Genomic DNA, 21017 nt, shown 5'->3' with positions numbered 1-21017 from the left:
AGACCTTAAATGATAAGGACCTAGGTTAAGGGACATTTTAAGTACCCATGTGGCTCCATGCTCTGAACTTAGCTCTGGGAATGGGGTTTTCTGGCTGCTCAGGTCTTGTTTCAAGAATCTTCTAACACCACAGTTCACCAGTGACTCTAAAAAGGAAAGAAATGGTCTAGGATGCCTCATCAACTCTTCTCTCTATTTGGGAAGGGAAGTACGCAAATAGACGACCTTGTGCTGAGGATTCTAAATGAGTCGAGTTCCTTTGAACTTCAAGTCTGGTCCTTAAGGTCATGAAGTTTGCCTTCTGTGGGATATGATGAAGTTTAAAAACAGGAAAATCTAGGGTGACCATAAGAATACCAAAGATAAGTATCTACTCAGTATTAGCTTTTTAATATGTATTATATAATAGCTAATAACTAATGGCTCACAACTGAGGCTGAGATCAAGATTTGAAGCCAGGATTTGGGGCAGGAACGTTTGTGAGATTCTTAACTCTAACCACCAAAGAGCTGGAAGTGAAGCCGTGGCTCAGTGATAGAGCAGCTAGCCTTGAGTGAAAACTCAGTTCCCAGACCTTGAGTTCAAGTCCCAGTACTGGAATACACATACAGAAATAAAATTGTAACAAATGAGAGAGCCAGGCGCCAGTGGTTCATACCTGTAATCCTAACTACTAAGGAGGCTGAGATCTGAGAATCACAGTTCAAAGCCAGCCTGGGTAGGCAAGTCTGTGAGACTCTTATCTCCAATAAACCATCAAAAAACCGGAAGTGGATCTGTGGCTCAAGTGATAGAGTGCTAGCCTTGAGCTGAAATGCTGAGGGACAGCGCCCAGGCCCAGAATTCAAGCCCCACGGCCAACAACAACAACAGAGAGAGAGACAGGGAGGGGGTTTCCACTCTAAAAGTATGAGAGACCTCTCATAGTAGAAATAGCCTCAATACCACTTTTCTTCTCTGTCTCAGATGCTGAGCTGGCATTTTCAGTTTGGACTTGATTTAGAACACGCTGGTACAGTTGTTTAGCCCTCTTGTCTTTTCCCTGCCTCTTGGTGACTAGTTGGTCTTAGAGCTATAGCTCTAAATGCTCCAAGTCTGGAATTACTGACCCCCTGGAAGTTTTCCTTCCTCCTTAAAGATTTCTGCTCATTTCCTCAGACCCTACTCCCAACGCCACACACCACCCAACTGAGCCTATGCTAAAGAAACTATGCTCCCAGGACAGGTATGCTATTTGACATCACAAATTTGGCCTTGCAATAGGCAGTGGTTGTAATAATGCAAGAAGAATCGATCTTGAAGCACTTATTACATTGGACATGTTTCCTTGGAAATATGCTGATTTGTTAGTGTTTTGTACTCTTCAGAAGTAAGTGCTAAATAGGAGTTTCTGCATCACATGCCTTTCCTAATAGTGCCAATCCCACACAGTCAACTATGCACTGCCTGCTTCAGCTGAGGCCCAGAACTGAACAGTTCCTTTCCTTCCTTCCCTCCCTCCCTCCCTCCCTCCCTCCCCCCTCCTTTCCTTCCTTCCTTCCTTCCTTCTTTCCTTCCTTCCTCTGACTTTAGCTATGTTGTCCAGGACATGAACCTCCCAACACTTGACTCAGCTTCTGAACCAGCCATGACTGTGGGTGTATGCTGCTACTCCTTACCTGTTCCTTATGAATATTAATTGAATATTAATTCAGACCAGAACAGTCAGTGACCCACCCTCATCCCTACCACCTTAGCACTTTGCCCTCCTATTCTAAGTCTTTCTTACCTAGTCAGTCTTTATCAAAATTTTAGAAAACATCCTGTCTCTGATTTCCTAAGCAGATTTCTCAGAGTTACGAAGAGTGTGTTAAGCACAGTAGATCAGGTCTAAAGATTCGTGGGCCAAGGCCCTGGCTGAGGGACCTGTGACTTCATGACGGAGGAAAACACAGAGTATTCCTCTTAGTGTATAGCAGGCACTGGCTGTTGTTGATTGCACTGAGCTCACTTTCCTTAAATGAACCTTTGTGGGCCTAATCTAATTTGTTTAAAGCTCTGGCTGCCAGGGAGCTCAAGGAGTTATTACAGCCCCTGAGAGACTGCTGCGTTGTAGCTGTGGGGAGGCCGTGGCTGAGCAGGCTGGCACATGGACCATACTTCCCACAGATGGTGGCCTAAAGCATTGCTCCAAGAAGCCTCTCTCGCCTGGCTCCAGGGTCTGCTCTTCTCCAGGCAGCTGCCTCCTTGCCATCTCCTGGCTCGGCTGGGCTCCTGGCAGCCACGCTTCAGCATGGCCGTTCATGTGACATCAGACCTCTGCCCATTGAGAACGCCGGCCAGTCTCAGTTTGGGATGGAATTAGGCAGTGTTTCAGCCACCGCTACAACAACAAGACAGTTTTCCAGTCTGAAAATAGTAACCTCTCATGCTGTCACCATAACCCAGAGGGGGGGCAGTTCACACTCTCCACTGGCAGCGCCCCCGGCGGGTTGGGCAGGGTAAAGCCAAACCTCAGGTGTTGACCTGAGTTCTCTGTTTCTCTTGGCCCGATCTTCTGTTTCTCTTTCTGCATCAGCATTCTCAGGGGCTTGGAAGAAGATTCAATGGTTCATTTCACCCAGCAGTCTCCAGATCTCGGACACCGGATTGGTGACTTCATTTAGGAACACTGGGTTTAATGGTTCCCTCCATGGCTTAATCCCCCTGTGGTTGGTGGTGCTGGGAGGTGGCATGCCCTTTCTTTTCTTCATGTTGGATGCAGGGATGAGTTTACAGGACACACAAGACTTCAGCATGGAGATGCTGAAGGTGAAGGAACCTTTGAGAGAAGGCTCTATTGCTATCGACAGTGGAGCAAAGCCTGTGATTTCTGGCCTGCCACAAGACAGGGAATCCTTTTCTTTCTCTTTTCCTTTCCTTAAGAGAGAGAGAGAGAGAGAGAGAGAGAGAGAGTGTGTTCACTCAGGGTCTTGTGCTTTCCTGTCAGGGCTAGCATGTCAGGAAGTAATGGTGAGAGTTGGAGAAATGTGGCTTAAAGCCACACCAACTAGTTTTGGTTTGTTTGTTTTTTTCTCAGAGTTGTCCTATTCTGTGGTTCAGATCCCAAATGCAACATGTGGTTCGGCTGCATGAAAGCATAGGGTGAAGGGCTTGTCTCAACCCTTCTGGGAAACACTGCCAGCTGCCTCTTGGGACTGTAAGCTGAGGACAGAGGAGCTGCTGGCCTGAGTCTTAAGGTTGTATCTTGTTTGTGTCTCTGATGAGCTTTGTGCTGGAGACATCCAGATGATATACTGCCACAGAGGGTGCAAAGCCTGGGATTTCTGCCTGCGACCATGGCCTGCCACAGGACAGGGAATGCTTTTCCCTTTCCTTTCCTTTCCATCCTTTCCTTTCCTTTCCTTTCCTTATCTCTCTCTCTCTCCCCCCGTGTTCACAGTGGTACTGGGGCTTGAACTCAGGGTCTTGTGCTCTTGCTTAGCTTTTTTTGCTCAAGGCTGATGCTCTACCATTTCAACCGTCCCTCCACTTCTGGCTGTTTGCTGGTTATGTGGAGATAAGAGTCTTAAAGCACTTTTCTGCTTAGGCTGGTTTTGAAACCACAGTCATCAGATGTGAGCCACCAGTGTTCAGCTTGGAAAGAGAATCCTTAGTCCTTTTTATGCTACCCTGAAGTTTTGGGGTGTTGTGGACATTTGCTAAGAATTTGAGATTCTTAAGGATCACATTTAAGTTCCATAGGAATGAGTGATACTTGTGTTCTTTCTAAATTTCCAGCGTTGAATGTCTTCCACTAGGGCTTGAGGTTTGTCCTGATGATGTCTGCCTCTCCTAACCACCCATCCCTACCATACTGGGCAGTGAAGGTACATTTGGATTCAGCTCTCATCTCCTTTGGCCTTTGAGCTGCAGTCAGTGGACACTGCTGGCCATGCCCTCCTTGAAATATTCTCTTCCCAGTTTTTTCCTTTGCAGCATTGCCTCTTGCAATGGTTCAGGGTTGGAGTCCCTCAAGATTGGTCCTGCTTCCTTCTTACCCTCATCGCTGGGGAATCCTCAGTGCCAAGGCCTTCAAGTGTTCAATTGCTCAGCTGCTCACACTTCTCCCTAACTCCCAGAGCCACTTGCAAGCCCCTCCCTCTCCTCTCCCCCCCCCTCCTCCCTTGGTTCCCTCCCTCCTTCCCTCTTCCCTTCTTTTTGGAAGTACTGAGAATTGAACTCACGGCCTCTCACTTCTAGACAGGTGCTCTAGCCTGCCCTTGCAATTGAAAGAGGATCGGACACATCCATGCCCGGGGACCACGCAGAGGCAGGCAGGCACAGGAGACAGATTATTATAAGGTTTATTAGAAGAGCCATATTCCCCCCAAGAGGGAGCACATGGCTTCTGCCACCCTCCAGGTAGCAGGAGGGTCTGGGGGATAGGAAGTGAGGTAGATGGGAGTTCAGGTGGGTCTGGGAGGAGCTGTATAGAGGGGACTTCAGGAATGGGGGGCGGGGGACCCAGGTCTGGGTGGAGCTGAGGACCAACGGTGAGCATAATACTAACATTCCCTGCTCTGTTGCTTAATAAGAATAGGGGGTGGGGCTGGGAAGGTGGCTCAGTGGTAGAGCGCTTGCCTTGCATGCTCGAGGCCCTGGGTTCTATTCCTCAGCACCACATAAGCAAAAAGAAAAAAGCAGGAAGTGGTGCTGTGGCTCAAGTGGTAGAGCACTAGCCTTGAGCTGAAGAGCTGAGGGACAGCGCCCAGGCCCAGAGTTCAGGCCCTACGACCGGACCCCCCCCCCAAAAAAAAAGAATAGGGGGCGCAGGGGTAATGGGTGGAGGTCGTTTCTTCTGGAGCTACTTCCTACTGTCAAGGGGCAAGGTAGTCAGGGGTCACTGCTTTGTTGCTCGGCCAGGTACTGTCCAAGAAGCATCTGTTTGATTGGTTGGCAAAGGTCCTCCTTTTTCCATGGCAATGGTTATCTAAAATGTAAGACACAATTAATAAAAGGCAAAACTTGTTAGTACCCCAGGAGAGGAATATGCCATGGAGGGATTGATTTCCAGAAGGGGCTATCAAAGCCTGAAATTGCCTTTTCTGTCTCGGATTGGAGACATAGTATGGTACCTGACTCCTGGCATCCTGGAGGAGGGGAAGTAAGACTTTTCTGCTTTAGGATCACAGTAACCTGAGGAGGGAGAAGCAGAAATATTTAAAGGAACCAGAGCCAATGGGTGTCATGGGCTCTTTTGGGCACTTCCTTTGGGACTGGGAGCATCAAGCAATCCCTGGAGCTGGGCTTTTTATGGTCCGGGTCTGCACTGGGCAAGGCAGGGTAGTGTAAGTGATGTCTCTGGTTGCCTGCAGGAACAGGATGGCCTTGACTTGTTTCCAAGGGGTATCCTGGGCAGGAGATGTTATCCTGTTGAAAGAGACTTTTGGAAAGATCAGGCAAAAAGCCGACAAAAGATCAAGCAAAAAGCTGACAAGGTGACAAGGTCAGTTAACATGAATGACATAGGAGAACACACATTGGCCATGGGCCAGAAAGGTTTCATTTGGAATATAAGTTGTAGCCTATTATAGGGAAGGTGAAATAACGGGACTCGGGGCAAGAAGGCAGAAAGGGGATGTCTAGGGTCGTTTGGGTAACGGGGTAGGGAGAGCATAACAGACTGGTTGGGAGTACCAGTCAGAAGCTACTATAAATACAAATAGCAGGCAACAGAGACAAGACTGCTTTTTGTCCAGTTAGAAGGTAGACAGGTTTGGACATTAGGTGGGAAAGCAACTATTTCTCTTGATCTTCCAGCTCTGATGAATTTTGAAAGGGCAAGCATAAAGTGACTCCATTTAGGATGCCATCTCCTCTTACTCTTCTCCATGGTTTTCCATCGTCAGGACTGACTTTGTCCTGGCGGTGTCTCAGCGTCCGTTGCTGGGATAGCTTGTTGGCATTTACGGTTTGGACTCAAGGCCTGGGCACTGTCCCTTGGCTCTTCTGCTTGAGGCTAGTGCTCTACCACTAGAGTCACAATGCCACTTAGAGGTGGATACTTAGAGGTGAGTTTGGAGCCACGACTCCAGCCTGGCTCTGTTGATTAGCTGGGAGATGGAGGTTTAGAGGTATTCTTTGTGCCCGGGATGGCTTTGAACTGTGGCAAAAGAGACTTTGTTACAAAAGCCCTTTTTATTTCCAATAAAAGCAATAAGGAGATCAGTGAGATAGAGGTTACCTATCACTTGTTAACAATTGACTAACAACTACTTGTCAGAGTTTTTAAATAAAACCCAGTATCTGTTTTTTAAACTTGGACTGACTGGTACTCTAAGTATCGCCCACTACCTCTGGGCAGCCTGTTTAAAGTGGCTTACATATAACATTTAACCTCTAACAAACGTGCTGGCCTTTTCTTGGGCTACAGCAGCATAGCCTGTTTAACACCCTGGTTTATAAAAGCATTTTCTGGCTGGCAGAGGAACCTGAGTTTTAGTGACCCCAACAATGCCTACCTGTGTAGGCCTTTAGACAGATCTCAATAGGAACATAATCTCAGCTCCACAAGCTTTTCAACAGATTAATTCAACCAGCTCAAAAGTTATTGCCAACTAGGACTTTGAGCAGATACAGGGAATTTAGGATTTTAATTACATTTTACAACCTTAGCTTTTACTGTCCACTGTTAGACTCGAACTCGAGACCCCGAGCAACCCCCAGAGACCACGACCAATGCAAACAGCAGAAGAGTCGTTTATTTGCAAGCTCGAGCCTGGACTCACAATTGTCACCTACACAGCGGGTCAGAGTTGTGAGCCCCGACCCCATGTTTAGTAAGATTCTTATAGGGTTTCCAGCAAATAGGAGGGGTTGAAGGTTTGCGGGCTTCTACATAATTGGTCAGCAATTGGTCAGCATTTTGTGGGCAAATTTGGGTAAGCCTATTGGTTAGGGGCATAATCAATTCCAGTAAGGGTAGGAGCTTTCCAACTTAGTAGTTACAGGATTGGTTAAATCCTACAGAGCAAGCAGATCATTGGTTGGGATACATAAGACTAACCATAGGAATGCAGGCAACAATATATTTTTTAACTGTTTATGACCCTATAGCTGCTTTTTCCAGGAACTTGACCAACCTGTCCATTTTCCAGTAACTGGGGTCGTGTTTCTCAACCCTTATCTAACTGGGGTTGCTGGGGATATAATTGCAGTTTTGATTGTGGGTTTTCTGAGAACTTTTCCAAAAACTTTTTTTCCAATAACTGTTTTGTCCCTTAAGTTTAACCTGATGACAGTTTTACAGGAGAAGATGGCTTGCTTTTAGAATGGAGTTAGCTTAGTCCTTCATCCACTATCACAGATGACTGGCAAGTTTTGCCCAGTTAGACCAACATGGGTGTTAGGCATGTTTACAAACTATCTTTCCATGACCTTCTGGCTTTGGTCAATTTTTTGGAGGGCCAAGCTCAAGTAACTAAGGATCTTACACCATTTTTGCCATCCAAGCAATTGCTTGTAATTTTCTCTGGATGTTTTAACATTGTCGGGGGTCCCAGAGTGCCTTTTTTATGTTGGGATAAATGCACCTTTAGCATTTTCCTTGGTCAGTCGCTGGACGTGAACTCATAGTTTGAGTGCTGTCTCTCAGCTCTCCAGCTCAGGGCTAGCATTTGGCCACTTTCAACTCCAAAACAACTCCACTTTGAGCACTCTGCTGGCAGATTAGAGATGACAATATCACAGGGATTAAACCCTTAGCCTTAGTTTACTAGCCATGGTCAGAGGTACAATATTTAACTCTTAGCATACATGGACATAGGAATGATGTAAATCACAGTCAACCTAATTACCGATTTCATTTACTTTGCAAAGGAAATCGTCTTTTCTAACTCCTTTTCCAAAAGCCTTTTAAAACTGCCTGTTTTTTCTTTGGCTTAGTCAGGTCACAAAGTTTTAAAGCAATTTAGATGAAATCACAGCTTTCGTGGACAAAGATCTTTTAGAACAGAGAATACTTGGTAACCTTGAAACCATAACCACTTACATATAGACAAATAGACACAGACAGACATGTTTGTGCTTAGATTTTAAAATCGGCCCTTTTAAAGTTTTGACATTTTAGCGGTATTACTTTTCCTAATTATGATGGAACCACTGCCAGTCTGATTGGCACTAAAGAAAAATTCAAGCTCTTTAACCAAGCACTCGAGTCGTCTTCTCCCAGTTTGTCCACCACCTTCCCACCCACCCAGCTGGCCCTGTGTAGCCCTGTCTCTGTCTCTGTCTCTGTTTCTCTCTCTCTCTCTTCTCCTCTGAGTCCCTTCACTCCAGGCTACCCGCTGGCCCCGTGCATCATCACAGACCCAATGCAGAATCCCAGATACCCGCCTTCTTCCCCTACCTCAAAAGCTATAGCTTAACCCAGGGCCTTACCCGCTCCCCAGCTCTCACCTTGTATCACTCAGCACTTATCCATGTGTTCTTCTACTTCTTTGACCACTTCATCATGACAGGACTCTCCCAGAAAGGAAGCTCTGCAGCGTGATTGGGAGTATAGACTCCCACAGCAAACATGTACAGTTCAGAGTCCCACCAGCTGCTACTGTGTAACTGACTTCCTTGTTTTCTTTATCTGTGGAGGTTAAGGAAATAACTGTACTCACTACATAGGATCACTGGAGGACTGAGGTACTTTGTGCTACTTTGTACTAGTGCAATGTTTGGCTGTGTTAGATTTCTGTTACTATTTCCTGGTCACTTGGCTGTTGTTTGGGGGCCTGTGTCAAGGCAGCACATTATCAAGGACAGTGTGTGGCGGAACAAAGCTAGTCACATCTTGTCAGCTGAGAAGTAGACAGAAAAGAAAGGAAAGAGCCAGAGTTCCAATATCCTTTCAAGAGCATGCATCCAGTGATGTCGCTTCCTTCCACGAGGCCCTACCTTCTAAAGATTCCCTCAATCCCAATTTCACCAGGCTGGGACCAAGTCTTTAACACATGGGCCTTTAAGGAACACTCCAGATCTGAACTGTAGTACTGGCTATTGCATATAGTGTTACAGTTATGAAGAGATTTTAGTGGTTTGATGTGTAGGTGGAATTAGAGGCCCCTTAGAGGCAGCAAGTGCATTTCTCTATCACAAAGCATTCCCCAATCCTATAAAATAGGCCAGGTGCTGCCTACATTTACTGGTGAAGGCCCTGGATTCCTGTCCAGAGCCACATTGCCCAACAGAGCACAGCAGGGGCTTCAGAGAGAGAAATGGGAGGGGTCACTGAGCAGCCTACACTCACCAGTGCAGTGCCAGAGAGCCTGGCATGGGCTTAAGCCACGCGGCCACATTGCTCTCTTCGTGGGAGGAGCGCCCTGAGCTGGCAAGTTCATCAGTGACTTGCCTTTGGCAAGCTAATGTGCTGTTTACAAGGCCAGGAAACGCTGGTGAGAGCTAAACTCCTCAAGAGAACTTTCCTGCCTCTGGAGGTTTGTCTATTTGCTGCTGAGGCCCTCGTGAAAGTGTGGGAACATGTCCTGTGCCTTTCACTCCCATATGCCTAATAAAGACACGGTGAAGAGCAGAGAAAGGAGATGTATTACATGGCAGCCATGGGAAGACCACTTCAGTACATCTTCAGCCATCTCCACATGCAGACACGGGCTCCAGGTTAAATAGGGAGAATTAGGGCAGGGGTTGAGAAAGGTACGGGTGGCTAAAACATCCCATCTCACAGGTATGGCCCCGTTGACCACTACTAGCTCAGCCTTGATTCTTGGGGAGGTTCGCTTTACCACTGGGATTGGGACCAGGATGGAGCTGCCTGGCCTATAATGATATGAAGAGACTCGTTTTGCCTTCCTTGCAGGATGTTATCAGTGAATCTTCTCTTTCCCTGAGCCCAAGGTGACTGAGCTCAGTTCAGAGGGCACAGATACAAAGCTGGGGGACTTTTAGTTAATTCACAGGACCCAGCAAAAGCATCATTCAGGTTGTCTTTTACCCAGTCTGGCATGAAGACACCTGGGATGCCTGTGTGGAGGGCCCTGCCACGCTTCCTTCCCGCAAGTGCCTAGGGCAAGGCTGTGGGCACTGGGTGAGGTCATGGCAGGGCCTGGAGCCACACAGACACTGTGGCTTGAAGCACATAAAGCTGCAATTTGTTTTCGGCTCCTCATTACAGTTGTTGGAGAGCCCCAGGGCCTTACCTAGAGGTGTCCAGACATATGCACAGCTTGACTCAGGATGACAAGGGACCTCTGGCACAGGTCCCTTCCATTTCTTTAACTACTTCTTGTTTACATGGCCACCTGTTCTAAAGGAAGGGGGACTTTGGGGCACACAGAGTACCATGGGAGAAGGAAGTTCCCTTCCTGCTTAAGCACAGAAGACACACACGCACACACATACACGCACACGCACACACATGTGCACGTGCACGTGCACACATCCCTCTTCAGCCTTGCTGTGGCCAGAATACATTCCAGCTATGGAGAAATGAGTTGTACCCACAGAGTCTGGTATTGGCCTGGCTGTGTCCCCTTTTCTTCTGAGCAGATGTAGGAAGAGGACAGTGGCTCTCATTACTGCCCCCTCTGGGATGGCTCCTTCTGTCCTCCAGACCCTCTGAAGTCACCAGGGCCACCAGGGATCTGCAGACCTGGAATTGAGCCTGGAAAGGAGGTGGAGCAGTGGCCTCCTTCCTGGGCCTGGCACTGGGAGCTAGAGGCCGTTTATACCCTGCCTCTGAGGTCAGACTAGGGGCTACAATGCCCAGCTTTGGGTCAGCTGGAGGCCCAAGTTCTCTTCTCTACCTGTTTGTTTAGTCCTGTGGTATGGAAGGATGAGAGGGAGCTCCATAAGCAGACCCTGGGGGACCTGTGTGCTGTCAGCTTCCTCATGCAGACTCAGGGGCTCCATCTTGCCTTGGCGTCTTGCAGCCCTGGGTACTTTGTCCTGATGTTCTTCCTTTGGCTAGCATACCAGATCAGATAACCATGTGAGACCTTCTAACCCTGCAGGCCTTTGATCCGACAAGACAGTGTTCCCTCCCATCCTTTAAGAAGATATGCTCTCTGCAGGCACCAGTGGTTTATGCCTGTAATTGTTGCTACTGAGGATTGTAGTTCAGTCAGCCCAGGCCAGAAAGCCCATGAAACTTATTTCCAATTAGCCAGCAAGAAGCCAGAAATGGAGCTGTGGCTCAAATAGTTAGAGCCCTAGCCTACCTAGGTGCTCAGGGACAGCATGCAGGCCCTGAGGTCAAGCCCCAGGACCGCCCCCAAAAAGGTCTGCTTTCAGCTTCCTCTTCTGAGCGCACTGGCGTTGCAGGGATTCATTGGGTGAAACTAGCTAGCATTTACTGAATATCTGCTCGGTGTCAGCCATCGTGTAATGACATTATCCAGGCTGACTTATATAACCCTCCTATGAGGAGGCCTATAGAGCTTCAGCACCTCTGGTAAACAGCAGGTCCAGGGGGTCAGACCAAGAATCTGATTGCAGTACTGCCCTCCACCACCTGTACTCCAGATGTTTCCTGTGCCCTGGACCTGTTTTCCTCCCGTGATCTGGGGTCTCCCACTCTATCCTCAGCCTTAGGCAGAATTCCCATCCCTCTGCTTGTCATGAGGCTGTTGGTCCCTTAAAACACGGGGAAGAGTCTGTGGATCTGGGACTCCTTGTTCTCAGGGAGGCCTTCAGCCCCTAGGCTTTCCTCCCCTCCATTAGGTCATTTCCTCACACTGTGGGATCCTCTGCTGTTCTCCTCACCAGCTGGTTGTCGTGAAGTACTCCATGCCTGCCTGATGCCCCTTCCTCTCCCCTGAGCCCACTTTTCCAGGCACTGTGTACATTCCCTGTGGACAGTAGTAGAGATCCTTGAGTGCTCAGCTCCAGTGATATTTGCAATAGTTCTAGCTCCCATTTCCAGTGTGCCCCTTGGGCCAGAGACATGCTGAGGGATTTACATACAGAAGTACCTGTGACATTCTCAGCTGGAAAGGACAGTGTACAGCAGATTTAATTAAGCAATTGTCTGAGGTCATACAATGAGTAGTAGAGGAGGATTTGAACTTGGCTCCAGCCCATTTCCCGCTAGGTTCTCACCAGCTGATCTCTCTTTGTTGTTGTTGGTGGTGGTGGTGGTCATCATGGGGCTTGAACTCTGAACCTGGGTGATGTCCCTCAGCTCTTCAGCTCAAGGCAAGCGCTCTACCATTTGAGCCACAGCACCACTTCTGGTTTTCTGGTGGTTTACTGGAGATAAGAGTCTCATGGACTTTCCTGCCCGGGCTGGCTTTGAACCATGATCCTCAGATCTCAGCCTCCTTAGTAGCTAGGATTACAGGCATGAGCCACCAGTGCCTGGCTTCAGCTGATCCCTCTTGTTACCCCAAGATCCTTGATTCTGGGTGCCTAACCCTGCAGCATCTCTTGGAAGCACAGCTTCACCCTTGTTCATCTTCTCCTACTGTCTCTGTCGCTATTTTTCAGAATCACTATTCCCTTTACCCCTCTGTTTCTCTCCAAAAAATGTCCCCTAAATCTTTTTCTTTGAAAAGGGGTTCCACAATGCACCATCCCAGCCTTCTTCCTCCCAGGCCCTTCTGGTCCCAGATAGCTGTGGGAGTGGGGAATGCTTGTACTCACTATGACCCCATGGCCGCCTCCCTGCAAGCTGGACTCTGTCCTCAGGCCCCATTAGCACCTCCCTTGCCTGTCTGTGGCAAAACCTGTAACTGCTGCCGGATTTGCCCTTGACCTCCACAGAGCATGGGTGCCAGGCTTCCTCTCCTGACTCCTTTGGCTCCCAAACCCTTGGTTCCCCTCCTCCATCCAGCACAGACAGGCCTCCCTCTGAATAGCTGGCATTCTGCTTTGTAAAAGGAGGCAAGGAGGCTTGGCCCACAGCCCATACAAGCACTGTTTTTGCTGATGGAAAGCTGTTGAATTCTGTAGAGCTGAAATTCTGTATAAATAGGCACATTTACAACTTCCTGTCCATTTTGCTATCAGTCATTCTAACAGAGTAGAACCAATAATGACTTGCATGTGTGGCCACTCGTTCTGTTCCCAGAGGCTCTTCAGTATCCCTGTCTATGTGTGATGGAAGTATCTTTTATGTCTGTACAGCATTAAGTGTGATTAAATTCAACTCTTTTGGCATAGGTAATGTTATCAGTAAGCTTGGTTTTTTTTTTTTTTTTCTGGTTGTTTTGTTTTTTGCCAGTCCTGGAGCCTGTACTCCAGGCCTAGGCACTGTCCCTGAGCTGCTTTTGTTCAAGGCTAGTGCTCTGCCACTTGAGCCATAGCCCCACTTCCATCCTTTTCTGAGTAGTTTATTTGAGGTAAGATTATCATGGTCTTTCCTGCCCAGGCTGGTATTTAACCATGGTCTTCAGACCTCAGCCTCCTGAGTAGCTACGATTACAAGCGTGAGCCACTGGCGCCCAGCAGTCAGCTTGGTGTTGATGAGTTCTTGCTTAGATACTCTGAGCATTGTCAGTGCCCATGATTGGTGATTGATGATGGGTTATTGATCCTTGGAACAGGGCTAAATGGCCCTTGTTAACTCCATGGGCCTTGGGAGAGGCCAGAGGTGAGCAGATGTAGGAATCTCTGTGCATGCAGGTTGAGGCTTTACAGCAGTGTCTGGATAGAATGCAACCTGACCCATCATCCCCCCCCTTTTTTTTTTAATTTAATTTTTTTTGTGAACATACAGTACAGAGGGATTACAATTACATGGGCAGGATAATGCATACATTCCATCATCCCCTTTTTGACATGCTGGGTGGCTTACACTTTCTGAAGGCGGTATGGAGCTTTAAACCAAGATGGCCCTTGGCCGTCTTATGTGCCAGCTACTATCATTTGGTGGAACCTATTTGGAGTACTGTGTTAAGGAGGGCTCTGAGCACCGTCCAGATGACAAGGGCAGCTGTGAGTGCAAAGGACTTGGTGGTGTGTGTCAAAACTCTGCCATAGCTGCTTTAAGCCTTTTTTTTTTTTTTTTTTCCACTGCTAAGGATGGAACCCAGAGCCTTGTGCATGCTGGGCACCTCCTACTCCTCTGTCCTGTCCTCTTAAGCTCTAAAAGCAGTGAGCTACTTGATGCTGATAGATTTAGAGCTGTAAAGAGCAACAATCCCTGTGTTACTAGACATGATGGGATAGGCTTGTAATCCTAGCATTCTGGAGGCTGAGGGAGGAGGGACATGAGTTCAAGACCAGCCTGGGATATATAGTAAGACCCTGCCTCAAATTAAAAATAATAAAATCCAACACTCTCTCTGTGTCCCCCCCCCCTTGTTCATGATCTTTCTATCTTTGCCTCCCAAGAGCTGGGGTACAGACATGCACTGTGACGCCTGGCTTTGATGAGGATTTCTGATGGCCCGTGTTGCCACTGTTTCTGTGCTTCCCACCGCACAGCTTCTGTATGCGCTGTTGTCCCGTCTCGTCCACTCTGCACTTGGGTTGTAGGAAGTCTTCAGGAATAGCTTTGGTTGCAGGCGGTACATGCTGTTCTTTCCAAGAAACCCTGATACTTTCCATCAGCTCCTACTTTCCCCACTTTTGAATCCCATGGTCTCTGTTGAGCCCTGGATCTGGGGTATACTTAGCTATACTGGCCTGGAGCTGGGTTTGGGAGCTCCGAGCCCTGCAGGACCATAGACATACCCATGACCGTGGGGCTTTATTCCCACTCGGCCAGCATGGCGGGAAGTGGAGTCGCAGGCTCCTCTCCTGTCTGTGCCCTCTCCAGCTAGCAGAGCCTTCCAGGAGCAAGGCCAGTCAGCGGTGAAGTGTGATCTCTTTCCAACACATACAGCGCTCTCCAGTTCCTTGACGCTTGGAAATATGGTGACAGATTTTTTTTCTTTGTGATAATTTGTTGCTGCCAAAACAGACGTGGAAAATAAATTATACTTGTTTCAGGAGAGATGGCCTCTCTAGCCTCGCTTCCTACTCTCTCCATGGCTGGGTAATACTTTTCCTTTTGCTTTATGGGATTATGAGAATACAAGTCTTTGGAGAGTGCCAGAGCCACATTCAAAATTTTCTCCTTAGCCAGGTGCTAGTGGCTTGTGGTCTGAGCTATTCAGGAGGCTAAGATCTGAGGATTGTGGTTCTAAGACAGCATGAGCAGTACTGGCATAAAGTAAAAACAAAACAATAACAAAAACCTGCCCCTGAAGTCTGAAAACCACAGTTAAAGTTGTTCTCTCTCTCTTTCTCACTCACTCTCTCTCACTGTGTGTGTGTGTGTGTGTATACATATGTGTATATGTATGTATATGTGTATTAATCCTGGGGCTTGAATTCAGGGTCTGAGCGCTGCCCTTGAGATTTTTTTCCCCTCAAGGCTAGTGCTCTACCACTTGAACCACAGCTCCACTTTTGCATTTTGGTAGCTAATTGGAGATAAGAGTCTCAAGGACTTTCCTGCCCAGGCTGGCTTTGAGTGATTATTCTCAGGTCTCAGCCTCCTGAGTAGGTAGAATGAGCCATTGGCACCCGGCTGAAGGGCACTTTGTAAAAATTATAAATTTGTGGATGGATGGGTGCATGGATGGTTTTGTGGTAAGGCAATGTGTAGCATGCTCATGGTAGAACCTAAGGGGTGAGTCTATAGAAGCTTATTGCCCAATCCTTTTTTTTTTGGTCGGTCGTGGGGCTTGAATTTTGGGCCTGGGCACTGCCCCTGCATTCTTCAGTTCAAGGCGAGAGCTCTACCACTTGAGACACAGCATCACTTCTGGTTTTCTAATGGTTTATTGGAGATAAGAGTCTCATGGACTTTCCTGCCTGGGCTGGCTTTGAACCGTGATCCTCAGATCTCAGCCTCTTGAGGAGCTAGGATTACAGGTGTGAGCCACCAGTGCCCACCTTGCACAGTCCTTTGAACTTTGCTGCAGGTTGGGAAATTTCCATAATGAAATGTTGGGTAGGGGGAAGAAATTACTCCAAACAGTGAACCATTTTTATTTAAGCCAGGCTCCTAACTAGTGTGGTCCCTGGAGCCACAGTGTCCCATTTCATCTATGAAGATGTGCTTGGGAAGGTTGCTGCTGTTCAGGCCTCAAACTGGGGCTGGTCACACATGGGTGGGGACGGCAGGCAGTCCTCAGTCCGTGACCTTGGGCATCAGGACACTGTGCTCTCCCGTGGCATCCACGTCACATATTGGCTCCTACACAGAACAGACTGCATTCCTCCTCCTCCTCCCCCCCCCTCCTCCTCCTTGCCTGCCTGGCATTCCACCCCTGGCAGAAGCCTGGCCATGTGCCTCTGTAATGTCTGTGAAATGTGCTGTGGCTCAGAGCCACCTGGGCAAGGCTGGCCTGCTCCAGATGAACTCCCTGTCCCCTTCAGTGGTGGGGACTATGCATACTGAGCCAGAGGAAGGGGGGCCAGGAAGTTGGGTGGCCAGGAAGAGGCACTCTGGGGCTAGGTCCTGACCTCTATTACAGTCATACTCTCCTGAATCCAGGTGCCAGAATCCAATGCCAGGATAACTGATGCAGGCATGTAGACAAAATACAAGGACTCCCGAGACCCCAAACATCTCCCCAGCCTGGCCACCCCAACTCCCGCTAGCTTAGAGGTGGGAACTCAGTAAACACAGACTGAAGGTTTTAGGAATGATGTCAGCCTAAGCAAAATGGCATTAGGAAGGAAGACATACTGCAGAAATAGTACAAAGGTCTGTCCTCTTTCTCCCGTTTTCCTTCCCCTCTCTCTCCGTGCACCTCATTCAGGTGCGCCGGCAGTTGCTCCACCCCCATAAACTCTTTTTTGCCTCAAAAAAAAAAAAAAAAAACCCAAAAAACTACAAGGTAGATTTTTTTTTAACTCACATTTGAATCAGTTATAGTTGTGCATGTCTATAATCCCAGCACTTCAGAGGCTAGCACAGGAGGAAAGTTCAAGTCAGCCTGGGCTCCATAAAAAGACCCTGTCTCAATCTGCCTGGCCCTTGAAGGTGGTGGCGTTCATCCTTTCCACACTCTTAACAGGCAATCACTGTCTGTATGTCTGACTGTCTCTCTGTCTCTTTTTCTTACAGACACACACACACACACACACACACACACACACACACACTCTCTCTCTCTCTCTCTCTCCCTCTCTCTCTCCCTCCCTCCCTCCCTCCCTCCCTCCCTCCTCTGAGTCTTGATGCCCCTCCTGTGGACACCAGCAGAACTTTGAGGCCGTGACTTCGTACCACCTTGCATCAGTGTATGTCAGGTTCTCCCAGAAGCTAGCCTCTGCTCTTTGGAAGACATGGAGTCTAGAGTTCAGACCCTGGGCTTGCATACTGCAGCTAGCTATATGACCTTCACTAAACTGCTTTTTCTTGCCGTGTCTCAGTTTCATCTCTCATTAGATGGAGGATAAGAAACCAGGCATTAGCTGGGCGCCATTGGCTCACACCTGTAATCCTAGCTACATAGGAGGCTGAGATCTGAGGATCATGGTTCAAAGCCAGCCCAGGCAGGAAAGTCCATGAGACTCTATCTCCAATAAACAACCAGAAAACCAGAAGTGGTACTATGGCTCAAGAGGTAGAGCTCTCGCCTTGAGCTGAAGAGTGCAGGGACAGCGCCCAAGCCCAGAGTTCAAGCCCCACGGCCAACAACAACAACAAAAAAAACAGGCATGGTGGGGCTCACACCCATAATCTGAGCTACTCAGGAAGCCAAGTGGATGTATTAAGGTTCAAAGCCAGCCTGGGCAGAAAAATCTACGAGACTCATTATCTCCAGTTAACAAGCAAAAAAGCTAGACATGCAATGGGTCAAGTGGTAGAGTGCCAGCTGTGAATGAAAGGCCATGTTGAGAATATAAGGCCCTGAGTTTAAGTCTCCATACCAGGGTACACACACATACATAGACTCTCTCTCTCTCTCTCTCTCTCTCTCTCTCTCTCTGAACTAAGAATAGTCACTTCATGGATTACTGTGAGAACAAACAGTTTAAAGTACATCGCACCTCACCTGACAATGTACAGAGCCTCCCTCGGGGCTGGGGGCTCCCAGGGCCAGAGGCAGAAGTCAGCATGTCCCTGGGACTGAGGGAGAGCAGCTGTGCTACTGTTTGGTTGTGCCTGAAACAAATTGTCACACATTTAATGTTTGCTTTCCTGCAGCTCTGGAGGCCAGAAGTCTGCATTCATTTTCCCTGGGCTGAAGTCAGGGTATCTGGCAGCCTCACTCCCTCTAGGGTTGTGGGGCAAATATGTTCCTTGTCTTTCCAGCTTCTAAAGCTGCATTCCTTGTGATCCCTGTGCTCCATCTTAAACAATCCCATAGCCACCCCCTGTGGTCCTCCCTTAACCCGGCCCCTCCCCCCAAGAACCTTGTGACCAGTTTAGGGCTCACCTGGACCATCCAGGGGAACCTGCTCATCTAAAACCCTTTCTTTCCTCTCATCTCCAGTTTTGCATTGTACCATTTTTCAGTTGTGGAGATTAGAATGTAGACATAAGCGTATATGACATTAGTCATACAACTGAGTCAGGAAGCTTTTCATGACTTCTGGTCTTGTGTCATGACTTGGCAAAGTTCTGGACCAACTTGGAGATAGCCCAGATGCTGCCAGGCCATGTGTGTTACATACGTCTCTGCTCAGAGGGCAAAGTCAGTACCTCATTCTCTGTGGGATCTGCAATGCTGCCGCGCTGGGCACTGGATGATACATGTTCATTCATAAAGACCAGCCAGCCCTGATGTGCCCCATGTGTCATTTTAGGCCACGGCGAGTGTCACTGTGGAGAATGCAAGTGCCATGCAGGTTACATTGGAGACAACTGTAACTGCTCAACAGATATCAGCACATGCCGGGCCAAGGATGGGCAGATCTGCAGTGATCGTGGGCATTGCATCTGTGGGCAGTGCCAGTGCACGGAGCCTGGAGCCTTTGGGGAAACATGTGAGAAGTGCCCAACCTGCCCGGATGCTTGCAGCACAAAGAGGTAGGTTGCTCTCCCTCATGCTTGTCTGCCAGCTAGGCAGACTTGGGCTGGCCATCCTCCCACCTCCCAGCCTCCCACCCTCCCAGCCTGTGTGGAGAGAAACTTACTAACAGTCACTAAAGCACTGGCTTCAAAATACTGTTCGCGTGGGCATCTTCCTTCCTTCCTTCCTTCCTTCCTTCCTTCCTTCCTTCCTTCCTTCCTTCCTTCCTTCCTTCCTTCCTTCCTTCCTTCCTTCCTTCCTTGTTTCCTTCCTTCCTTCCTTCCTTCCTTCCTTCCTTCCTTCCTTCCTTCCTTCTTTCTTTCTTTCGTTCTTTCGTTCTTTCTTTTGTTGTCCTGGAACTGGAGCTTGAACTCAGCCCCTGGGTGCTGTCCCTACAGCTCCACTTTCCAGCTTTTTGGTGGTTAATTGGAAACAAAGACTCTCACAGACTTTCTTGCCCAGACTAGACTTGAATCTCGATTCTCAGATCTCAGCCTTCTGAGTAGCTAGGATTATAGGCATGAGCCGCCAGTGTTTGTGGGCATTTTAAGGAAACTAAAAACAGTACAAAGAGAAAACAGCTATTTTATTCTAAGCAAGTTTAGAAATGACAGGATTATTAAGTTAAATTCAATTAAGTGCACTATTGTGTGTTTTCTAAAGGGAATACTGCATGCATCTGTTTGCAAATGAATTCAGTCTTTCCATTAATATTTCCCCAACAGTGGTTTATAAAAAGGATAACATAAGCTGGGCGCCGGTGGCTCACGCCTGTACGCCTAGCTACTGAGGAGGCTGAGATCTGAGGATCTCAGTTCAAAGCCAGCCCAGGCAGGAAAGTCCGTGAGACTCTTATCTCCAATAAACCACTAAAAAACCGGAAGTGGCACTGTGGCTCAAGGGGTAGAGCGCTCACCTTGAGCTGAAGAGCTGAGGGACAGCGCCCAGGCCCAGAGTTCAAACCCCATGAAAAAAAGGATAACATATGGGAATTGTTACTTTAACCAAAACCTGGTCAGAAGGCATGTGGGCTAGGAAGGCACCTGACCTAGATAAGGCATGCCTGAAGCAAGTGCAGTGACATTTGAATTTTCTGCTCCATTTATGCTGATAAGAGAGGCCAGCTCTGCACTGTCACTGAATGCAGAGATTGTGTAGACGTGACAAGGCCATCACTGGCCTCTCCCCGTCTGTCAGCCATGCTGCCCGCCGCACTAGCTTTGCCCTTCACACCGTTGCTGTGCGTGGGACAGGATTGCAGGAAGCAGGCGCTGGTGCCGGTGGACATTGAGGGTGACATTTATTGCAACTTACAGCTGTGTTGTCACCTGTGCCAAGGATTTGGCAGTACACTCTGCCTTTGTGTTGGGCCAGGGAGCTCTGTGTACAGTTTCCTTTCGGCTGATTTCCGTTCCAACTGTCTGACCCCAGCTCATAATGAAATGAATTTGTGCTCCCGGCTGGCAGTGGCTGCTGGTGGGTCCGGCCTCAGGATGGCACACATTGGCCATGGGCTGTGTGCCACAGATAATCCAAGCGTGGGAAATGGTGGCTGGCTGGTGATCGAAAGACAGATAGCTGGGCCAGTTTTTATTGTGTTTTAATTGGAGGAGAAGAGGGAGAGGAAGGAAGACAGCAGATCCACTTAGGACCTGCTGAGAGTAAAGAAACAACCAAGACCCAAATAGAAACAGCCCCCCCCCATCCCCAGGGGTGGGGGGAGGGGAGGGGGTTGTCGGGAACCAGAGCCCAAATAGTTGTGCCAAAAATCACAGCTCTTGTCCAAGGGAGCCCTTACCCCAGCCCTGCCCCCTCCCCTCAGCACAATTGCTTTGGGGGGTGGGGGGCAGAGACCCCAGAGGACTGGGGTCCAGCCAGGACAACACACAGAATCTTTAATAATTGGAGCTGAAGCCTAGGTGTGCCTTCCTGTGGAATCCCCGGGCAATATAGGATTGGCCTCAGGCAGTTGAAAGGCCTCAGGGGAAACTAACCTGGCTTCAAATGACTGAAGTATTTATTGCCTGGAAGCAAGAGCTGATAATTATCTCCTGCTATGAAATACCAAAGGGCTGAGAGGCGGCTCTCGCTGCT

At 48.4% G+C, this 21017-nt stretch overlaps 1 protein-coding gene across 1 annotated transcript in view; it reads left to right on the top strand.

Annotated features, from left to right (window-relative positions):
• The window catches only part of Itgb5 (integrin subunit beta 5), a 125115-nt gene that overhangs the window by 95841 nt on the left and 8257 nt on the right, over positions 1–21017 (top strand). The window contains exon 11 of the mRNA XM_042668194.1: positions 18718–18940. Within this exon, the coding sequence (XP_042524128.1) occupies positions 18718–18940 (223 nt within the window). The remainder of the gene's footprint in view (positions 1–18717; positions 18941–21017) is intronic.

Source organism: Dipodomys spectabilis, unplaced genomic scaffold, assembly GCF_019054845.1.
Source record: "Dipodomys spectabilis isolate Male_0828 unplaced genomic scaffold, ASM1905484v1 ptg000017l, whole genome shotgun sequence".
In the NCBI taxonomy this organism is placed as follows: Eukaryota; Metazoa; Chordata; class Mammalia; order Rodentia; family Heteromyidae; genus Dipodomys; species Dipodomys spectabilis.
The sequence above is the reverse complement of the archived record's forward strand: the minus strand, read 5'-3'. Positions and strand labels throughout refer to the sequence as shown.